Source organism: Triticum urartu, chromosome 1A, assembly GCF_056163025.1.
Source record: "Triticum urartu cultivar PI428250 chromosome 1A, HENAU_Tu73, whole genome shotgun sequence".
NCBI classification, from domain to species: Eukaryota; Viridiplantae; Streptophyta; class Magnoliopsida; order Poales; family Poaceae; genus Triticum; species Triticum urartu.
In genome coordinates, this window is record NC_141873.1 from 155078171 (window position 1) to 155088681 (window position 10511).

General features: G+C 44.4%; 1 protein-coding gene across 1 annotated transcript; it reads right to left on the reverse strand.

Annotated features, from left to right (window-relative positions):
• Nucleotides 1-901: 901 nt before the first annotated feature.
• LOC125520332 (uncharacterized) lies at nt 902-2071 on the reverse strand. The gene has a single exon (XM_048685257.2). The coding sequence runs from the start codon at nt 1924-1926 to the stop codon at nt 1216-1218; it is 711 nt and encodes a 236-aa protein (XP_048541214.1). The 5' UTR covers nt 1927-2071; the 3' UTR covers nt 902-1215.
• Between the last annotated feature and the right edge of the window lie 8440 nt (nt 2072-10511).

Consider the following 10511-nt stretch of genomic DNA (forward strand, 5'->3'; position numbering starts at 1 on the left):
AAGAAAATTATGGAAAAAGAACTCGTCGGTGGAGTCCATTTTCGTACCTTGGCAAACTGTCGAACAGCTTGCGGGCGTCGAAAAAGGAGACGGCCGGCGAGGGGAGACGCGACGCCCACAGACCAGCTAGCTGCCCGGCCAGCGTCCGACGAGTGTGACGGCGTCCGACGAGTGTGCTGGTCGTGCGGGGGCGGCGAGGCATCTTCTTGGTCGCGGGCGGCTGGGCGGCGGGGGAAGCGGCGGCGGGAACCAGCTTGCTCCCCTGCGGCAAAACGGCGGCGGCGGGCGACTGGGGGCAGGGATGGCGTTGCTGGGCGGATGTGGAGGCGGCGACAGCTGGAAGAGTCGTCGGCAAAATGAGCGGCGGCGTCGGTGACGGTAGAGACGGGGGACGAGGGTTGCTTGTTGGCCGGGGGGAGGGGAGGCCAATGTGCCACAGACGAGCGGGCCCGGGGATAGGAGTAGGCGAGCGCGCGCGCGTCCGTCGCGTGTCCGCGCCGATGCAAATCAGGCTTAAAAATGGGCCGGGAATGGGTCGCCCGCGGACGAAAAACGAACGCACGTCCATTTAAGTCGGCGCGTTGGGCCGTCTTTTCTATCCGCGCCGATCCAAACGGACGGCCGCGGATGAAATGAATCGCCCCATTGGAATTGCTCTCAGGGCAAAGCTTGCGAGCGTGAAGGACGTGATTGACGCAAACAAAAGTGACATGAAGTAATGGCGGATAGCCGGTGCAAAATGCATAGCGACCTTTTTGGGGAATTTGACGTGAGAAATGGCGCGAGTTTGTGAAAGAGGGCTTCCCTCTCTTTCTCTTTGTCTTTTTCTTTTTTCTTGTTCCTTTGATCACATGATCACTTGATCACCACTCTTTGTCTTTGTGGTCACACTTCTGCCAAATCAATGAAATACCAGTATTTACGATTGTATTGTGTTAAAAAAAGTTAAAAGGGCAATGATTACTCGGTGAAATAGTAGTAGTAGACACGAAACACTTCCAATCTTTCTATGCTAAAGCAGGAATAGAGTTCGTTCGACATGCCTCGGCACGGCATCTCCACCGGCCGTCGACGTCGATGCACGCATGCAGGTGCAGCCAGTAGTCCAGTACCACACGATACAGGCAACACGCACCCGTAAGCCGTAACACACGGCGCGGATGCGCTAGCCGGTCACAACGCCGCCGACGAGCAGCCGGGAGGATCAAGTTATACCTACGACACGCAGCTATCCGGGATGGCGATCGAGTGCTGCATCCGTAGCTGCTCGTAAAACCTCTTGATGAAGTCGTCGGCCTCGGCGTCCACGCGCTCGCTGCTGCCGCTGTTGCCGTCCTCCGGCACGACCGGGAACGGCGAGTCGGTGACGCGCAGCCGCCGGACACCAGCGGGGCTGCGGCCCAGGATCCATGCCACCATCGGTGATGGCGTCGCCGTCGCCATCCCTGCCACCGCCGGCGTGGCTCTTCCGGACTCCACGTCGGCGCTCATCATCTCGAACGCCCGCGCCACCGCAGCGGCATCCAGGCCTCCGTAGTCGTCGCGGGCGGTGCCCCGACCGCCTCCGCTGCGCCCGCCGCGGCTCTTAAAGGGGAAGAGCCCGTAGTACTGCGGGTACGACGGCGTGGTGGTGCAGCTGAACTCCACCGCCCGCGCGTGGTGCCCGTAGAACGACGCCATGGTGGAAGTGGAGGAGGAGGAGATACGGTGGCCATGGCCATGGGCCGTGGCGGGTTGGGCTAGGAGGCCGCGAAGCGCCCGACCGGCGAGCTTGCCGCGGCCGAGGAGGAGATTCAGGTCCATCATGAGCCGCTTCCGGCAGAGTCCGCGGCGCAGCATGTGGCACACGGCGAGCACAACGTGCCACAGCCGCCGCGCCAGCCCATGCTCCATGGGCCGCCGCGCGGGCGTCGTCGCGAGATCCATTAAATTGTCCTAGAAAGGGTGTGGATGCGACGATACAATGGAAATAAACAGACACACCTGACAGATTATGGAAGAAGAGTGTGAGAGTGATTAGCTTAAGGGATGAGCTTATCTAGAGGCTGATGGATTGTGCAGGCAGCGGGAGGAGAGGAGGGTTTATAGGGGAAAGAAAAGCTTCAACTTCAAGGGACCCACATAAACGCATCTTTATAGAAACTTTTGAATATGCACAAGAACAAATTTCATGTTAACTATTGTTGTTGTTTTTAGTACGAAATATCCATCATCGCCGTGATGTATTCCTTGTTCACTATTATAAGATATTCTTACTTTTTTCTAAACGGATGTATGAATATGTTTTAGTGTGTTTGTTCACTTATTTCAGTCCGTATATAATCAACATTGATATATCCAAAACATCTTATAATAGTAAATGGATGGAGTACTATATGCTACTAGCTACAAAGAAATTGGCATGTTTGTCGATACACTTATTTTGGCATGATACATGTTTTCTCTTTCGAGCTTTCGGAGTCTCATTAGATGGTAAATTGTACTAAAATAATATTAAAGGTAAATGCATGTGTCTAGTCCAAACTATTGAATGAACAAATTATCAAATCATATTAGAATCCTATTAAAATCCTTCCAGTTAGGCAAATTACAAACTTAAATTTGACAGAAAAATCCACCGACAAGTAAAATTCCAAACATTCCGAATTGGTCCGAGAGAGGGAGGAGATACAATACTGGCCTATTCTTCTTTCTTCCCGGTCCTTTTACCCGTGCAGTTGTTATTGGCAATGATCGCAAACTGGCCACAGAAACACGATACTTAGGGGCTACTCGGACTCTCTCCACTCTCCAACTCCACGCCGGAGCGGAGCAGGATCTAGTTTTAATTTGGGAAGTGGCTGGAAGGGCGCTTCACAGGCTCCGCTCCGTGGCAATTTTGTCGAACAGGGCCTTACACAAGGTATCTACCCAATGCAACCAGTTATACACTTGTGCAAACTCAATCAGCACACAAGATGTATACACGATTGACGTACTGTCATGGATCTTGGTCAAAAGACAAGATACGTAGCGCCGGTTTCGTGCTCCCGTGTTTAGCAAAAGCTAAAGCTTAAATTGCTTAGGGAGCAAGTGAGGAATTCGTCCGTTCTCTTTTCCTTTTTCTACTTGCTTGCTTGTATTCTTGATTTCCTAGCTTTGCCTAAAGCATGGTCATGGATCAGCTCGGAGCTCGAGGACATGACCATGGCTTTCCAAAGGCTGGTGCTACCTTTTCTTATATCGGGAATCACAGTTGTGTACAGCTGGTTACCTTGCTAAGAACGTACAAAAACTGCTAGATGTAAAAAAAAAACTCCATCTGATCCGAATTAATTGACGCAGCCTTTATACATTATCCTCTGTATACATGGGCGAATGCAGCGGGAGCATGACAGATACCTTTGAATTCGTATTCGGAAAAAGTTTTCAAAGGTATAATTTTTCAGTAAAATAATTTATGTATTATTGGTCTAATTTATGGTCAAATTTGAATCTCGAAAAACATGGGCAACTACATTATGAAACAAAGGGAGTACAAACCTTTTGCACTAAATATCACTGCAGTAGATTATTGGCAAGATTAAACCCAACTAATGCACACCACTCCCACTACAGATTAACGATCTAAAATGGTGAAGAATAAACAAGCAATTGGAGAGAAATATACATCTATAGATCAAACATAAATGCATTCATAGATCTGAATATAAAGAAATAAGTTATCATCTGATCCAGACCACCGCTAAAGAATACATCGGATCAACCATAATTATTTGGGGCAACTCATATGACTATTGTATTAAACATGGGAATGAAGAGGTCACATCTTGGCAACTACCATGAAACCTGTAGTCTAGATGTGGACTACTCACAACTCATCTTGAGCACAACGATCAATGTCGATGAAGATGGAGATGAATTCCCTCTCCAACAGAGTACCAGTCATGGATGAAAACAAAGATTGCCTCGGAAGACGAAGTGGTGGCGACAGAAAAATGCTTGATAAATTGCGGTAGTGTTTTCCAGTATATAAAGTGATGGGGAACGTAGTAATTTCAAAAAATTTCCTACGCACACGCAAGATCATGGTGATGCATAGCAACGAGAGGGGAGAGTGTTGTCTACGTACCCACGCAGACCGACTGCGGAAGCGTTGACACAACATAGAGAAAGTAGTCGTACGTCTTCCCGATCCAACTGATCCAAGCACCGTTACTCCGGCACCTCCGAGTTCTTAGCACACGTACAGCTCGATGATGCTCCCCGGGCTCCGATCCAGCAAAGCTTTGGGGATGAGTTCCATCAGCACGACGGCGTGGTGACGATGATGATGTTCTATCGACGCAGGGCTTCGCCTAAGCACTACAACGGTATGACCGAGGTGGAATATGGTGGCAGGGGGCACCGCACACGGCTAAGGAACGATCACGAGGATCAACTTGTGTGTTCTAGGGTGCCCCCCTGCCCCCGTATATAAAGGAGCAAGGGGGAGGTCGGCCGGCCTATTGGGCGCGCCAAGGGAGTGGGAGTAGGACTCCCCTTTCCTAGTCCAACTAGGAGACTTGGGGGGGGGGGAAGGAAAGAGAGGGAGAGGGAGAGGGAAAAGGGGGGGGGCGCCCTCCCCTCCTAGTCCAATTCGGACTCCCTTGAGGGGGGGCGCGCCACCTCTTGGGCTGCTGCCCTCTCTCTCCCCTCAGGCCCAATAAGGCCCATTACTTCCCCGGGGGGTTCCGGTAACCCCTCCGGCACTCCGGTTTTCTTCGAAATCATCCGGAACGCTTCCGGTGTCCGAATATAGCCGTCCAATATATCAATCTTTATGTCTCGACCATTTCGAGACTCCTCGTCATGTACGTGATCACATCCGGGACTCCGAACTAACTTTGGTACATCAAAATGCATAAACTCATAATAACTGTCATCGTAACGTTAAGCGTGCGGACCCTACGGTTCGAGAACAATGTAGACATGACCGAGACACATCTCCGGTCAATAACCAATAGCGGGACCTGGATGCCCATATTGGCTCCTACATATTCTACGAAGATCTTTATCGGTCAGACCACATAACAACATACGTTGTTCCCTTTGTCATCGGTATGTTACCTGCCCGAGATTCGATCGTCGGTATCCAATACCTAGTTCAATCTCGTTACCGGCAAGTCTCTTTACTCGTTCCGTAATACATCATCTCACAACTAACATATTAGTTGTAATGCTTGCAAGGCTTATGTGATGTGCATTACCGAGAGGGCCCAGAGATACCTCTCCGACAATCGGAGTGACAAATCCTAATCTCGAAATACGCCAACCCAACATCTACCTTTGGAGACACCTGTAGTACTCCTTTATAATCACCCAGTTACGTTGTGACGTTTGGTAGCACCCAAAGTGTTCCTCCGGTAAACGGGAGTTGCATAATCTCATAGTCATAGGAACATGTATAAGTTATGAAGAAAGCAATAGCAACATACTAAACGATCGGGTGCTAAGCTAATGGAATGGGTCATGTCAATTAGATCATTCAACTAATGATGTGATCCCATTAATCAAATAACAACTATTTTGTCTATGGTTAGGAAACATAACCATCTTTGATTAATGAGCTAGTCAAGTAGAGGCATACTAGTGACACTCTGTTTGTCTATGTATTCACACATGCATTATGTTTCCGATTAATACAATTCTAGCATGAATAATAAACATTTATCATGATATAAGGAAATAAATAATAACTTTATTATTGCCTCTAGGGCATATTTCCTTCATAAAGACCACCGGACACCAGAGCCACCTGGAAGGGGGTGCCCACCAGGCTAGGCGCCCCTATAAGGTGGGGGCCTAGGGACCGTGGAGCCCACCTGGGGCTGTGATGCGGCTTGAACTACGTCGGTACTTTCCCAAAGAGGAAAGGGATGATGCAGCACAACTACGGTAGGTATTTCCCTCAGTGATGAGACTAATGTTATCGAACCAGTAGGAGAACCACGCAACACCATATAAACAACTCCTGCACACAAAGAATAAATACTTGCAACCCGACGTAAGAGAGGGGTTGTCAATCCCTCACGGGTAAAAAGATAGGAAAAATTATAGTAGATTGGATAAATAGATCTCGCGGGACCGCGAGATAAAATAAATAAATGAAAATTGCAGCAAGGTATTTTTATGTTTTTGGATTAATAAATCTGAAAATAAACGCAAATGAAAATAGACCGCGAAGGCAAATATAATAAAGAAGAGACCCGGGGTTCGTAGATTTTACTAGTGGCTTCTCTCGAGAAAATAGCAACGCTAGGTAAACAAATTACTATTGGACAATTGACAGAACTTCTAATAATCATGACGATATCCAGGCAATGATCATTATATAGGTATCACGTCCAAGATTAGTAGACCGACTCCTGCCTGCATCTACTAGTATTACTCCACACATTGACCGCTATCCAGCATGCATCTAGTGTATTAAGTTCATGGAGAAATGGAGTAATGCAATAAGAACGATGACATGATGTAGACAATATCTATTTATGTAGAAATAGACCCTATCTTGTTATCCTTAATAGCAACGATACATACGTGTCGGGTTCCCTTCTGTCACTGGGATCAAGCACCGTAAGATCGAACCCATCACAAAGCACCACTTCTCATGGCAAGAAAAATTGATCTAGTTGGCCTAACTAAACCAAAGATTCGAAGAAGAAATACGAGGCTATAAGTAATCATGCATATAAGAGATCAAAATAATCAAATAACTTTCATGGATAAAAACATAGATCTGATCATAAACTCAAAGTTCATCGGATCCCAACAAACACACCGCAAAAATAGTTACATCAAATAGATCTCCAAGAGACCATTGTATTGAGAATCAAGAGAGAGAAAGAGAGGAAGCCACCTACTACTAACTACAAACCCGTAGGTCTACAAAGAACTACTCACGCATTATCGGAGAGGCACCAATGGACATGATGAACCCCTCTGTGATGGTGTTTAGATTGGATCTGGTGGTTTTGGAACTTGCGGCGGCTGGAATTGATTTTCGTCGACTCCCTAGGCTTTCTGGAATATTGGGGTATTTATAGAGCAAAGAGGCGGTGCGAGAGGCCACTGAGGTGGCACAACCCACCTGGGCGCGCCTGGGGGCCCAGGCATGCCCTGGTGGGTTGTGCCCCCCTTGGGGCACCCCCAGGTGCTTCTCCGGCCCATTGGGTGTCTTCTGGTCCAAAAAATCCACAAAAAATTTCGCTGCGTTTGGACTCCGTTTAGTATTGATTTCCTGCCATGTAAAAAACAAGCAAAAAACAACAACTGACACTTGGCACTATGTCAATAGGTTAGCCCCAAAAAATGATATAAAATAATTGTAAAACATTCAAGAATGATAATATAACAGCGAACAATAAAAAATTATAGATATGTTGGAGACGTATCAACATCCTCAAGCTTAATTTCTGCTCGTCCTCGAGTAGGTAAATGATAAAAACGGAATTTTTAATGTGGAATGCTGCCTAACATGTTCATCACATATTCTTTCTTTTATAGCATGGACAATGGGACTTTTATATGGTTCAAAGCAATAGCCTAGTTTTGACATGAGGACTTTAATACTCAAGCATATCAACAAGCAACCATGTCTTTTAAAATATCAATGCCAAATCAAGTTATCCCTAGCTCATTATGCTCAATCATTGATCCATTCATGAAACACACTCGCATATTAGCTATACCCAATGCTCAAGTTCGATCATAGTGCCCCTTAGTTGGTGCTTTATAAGAGAAGATGGAGACTTAAGTAAAAATAAAAATTGCATAAAGTAAATAGAAAGGCCCTTCGCGGAGGGAAGTAGGGATCTGTAGAGGTGCTAGAGCTCAAAGCGAAAAAGATAGAGATAAAACATTTTGGGTTGCATGCTTTTCCTGTCAACGAAAACGATCAAGTAGTTCCCAATACGTTCCATGCTAGATATATCATAGGCGGTTCCCAAACAGAAAATAAAGTTTATTATTCCTTTTCCACCATACTTTCACTTTCCATGGCTAACCGTATCCACGAGTGCCTTCCATACCAACACTTTCCAAGGAATTTATTATTTGACAACATAAAGTAAATTCAGTTTTCATTTTGGGACTGGGCATCCCTAATACCTTTGTTGTACTCTCGTGCAATGACAAGTGAATAAGCACTCGTCTTGAGAATAACACATCTAGCATGGAAATACATCAGCCACCCCCTACCGTTTCATGAGAGGTATGAGCACACAAAAGAGAAGTTTATTTTGAAAATTAGAGATGACACATACAAATTTGCTTAGAACGTTAAAAGAATGCCGCATATAGGTAGGTATAGTGGACTCATGTGGCAAAAACTGGTTCAAAGGATTTTGGATGCACAAGTAGTGACCATACTTAGTGCAAATGAAGGCTAACAAAGGATTGAGAAGCATCCAACCAAGAAACAAAAAATCTCATAAGCGAGCATTAAGCATAACTAACACCGAATAATGCACCACAAGTAGGATGTAATTTCATTGCATAACTATTGACTTTCGTGCTTGCATAGGTAATCACAAATCTTAACACCAATATTCTTACTAAAGCATAATTACTCATCAACATGACTCACATATTATATCGACATATCTCAAAGGGCCAATTCCAGTTCTGCCCCTAACTCGAACCCACTACTCAGTTTTGCCCCTAATTTTCAGGTATGCTCAGTTTTGCCCCTCCGCCGTTAGTGTCACTTATAGAAATGCCCTTTTGCGCCGTTACCGTCCGGTCAAAGTACTTTGACCATCCAGAAAAAAATAGCAAAAAAAATCAAAAAATATGAAATTTGGTGGGATCGAAGATAGTCATGTCCGCAAGGCGCGTGCACATTTTTGTGTTGGTTGGACACTCCGGGAGCTCGTGGCAAAGGAAAACAAAAATAATTTATGCCTATGAACAGTAAATTCGAAAAAATAGCAAAAAAGTTTAAAAAAATTTGAATTTATTTGGCGTCAAAGAGGCTTGAGTGCACAAAGTGCTTGCAAGTTTTGGTGATCAAATGACGTACGGGGCGCTCTAGAGAAAAAAAACAAAATAGTGCATTTTTTCAAAGTTTTTTTGAGCTAAAATTTGTTTTTTTCTCCACGAGCTCCTACAATGTCCAAACACAACAAAAACGTGCACACATCTTGCGCACCTGAATATCTTGAGTCCCACGAAATTTCATATTTTTTTGATTTTTTTTCTATTTTTTTTTGAATTTACTGCTCGCATGCGTACAAAATTTATGTTTTCCTTTGACACGAGCTCCCGGAGTGTCCGAACGGCATGAAAATGTGCACGCGCCTTGCGGACATGACTATCTTCGATCCCACCAAATTTCATATTTTTTTGATTTTTTTTGCTATTTTTTCAGGACGGTCAAAGACCTTTGACCGGACGGTAACGGCAGAGAAGGGCATTTCTATAAGTGAAACTAACGGCGGAGGGGCAAAACTGAGCATACCTAAAAATTAGGGGCAAAACTGAGTAGTGGGTTCGAGTTAAGGGCATAGATGTAAATGTCCCTATCTCAAAACTATTACAAAGAATCAAATTTATTTTGTCCAATGATCTTCATGAATTTTTTTATTATATCCTCTTTGGATATCTATCACTTTGGGACTAGTTTCATATGTTGCTTTTGATAGCTCAAACAAATCTAAGTGAAGAACATGAGCATACAAATTTTCTTCTCTCAAAATAATTTATGTGAAGTAAGAGAGAATTTCTTAAAAAAATTACTAACTCTCAAATAAATCTAAGTGAAACATGAGAGCATTTCTCAAAAAATACTAAAGCACACCGTGCTAAAAAAGATATAAGTGAAGCAGTAGAGCAATTCCATAGCTCAAAAAGCTTTGAGTGAAGCATACAAAGCAATTCTAACAAGTCATGGCATAATTTTGGCTCTCTCAAATAGGTGTGTCCAGTAAGGATTCATGACTAAAAAACAAAGCAAAATAAGCAAAGACTCATATCATACAAGGCGCTCCAAGCAAAACTCATAATATGTGACGAATAAAAATATAGTTTCAAGTAAAATACCAATGGTCATTAGAAGAAAGAGGGGATGCCACTCGGGGGCATCCCCAAGCTTAGTTGCTTAATACTTCTTGAATATTATCTTGGGGTGCCATGGGCATCCCCAAGCTTAGCCTTTTGCTATTCTTTGTTCCTTCATCCATCGTAGTATTACCCAAAACTTGAAAACTTCAATCACACAAAACTCAACAAAACCTTCGTGAGATCCGTTAGTATAAGAAAGCAAATCATTACTATAAGTACTGTTGGAAAGCCATTCATATTTTATTTTTACATTATATTTACTGTATTACAACTTTTCTATGGCAAAAAATCTTCAAAGAAAACCATAAAATCATTAAAACAAGCACACAACACAAAGAAAACAGAATCTGTCAAAAACAAAATAGTCTGTAGCAATCTGGAAATTTCGAATACTTCTGTAACTCCAAAAATTCTGAAAAATTATGACA

What these genes read in the sequence shown, in the direction of transcription:
- LOC125520332 (XM_048685257.2), bottom strand. Translation starts at nt 1,926, where the DNA reads ATGGATCTCGCGACGACGCCCGCGCGGCGGCCCATGGAGCATGGGCTG.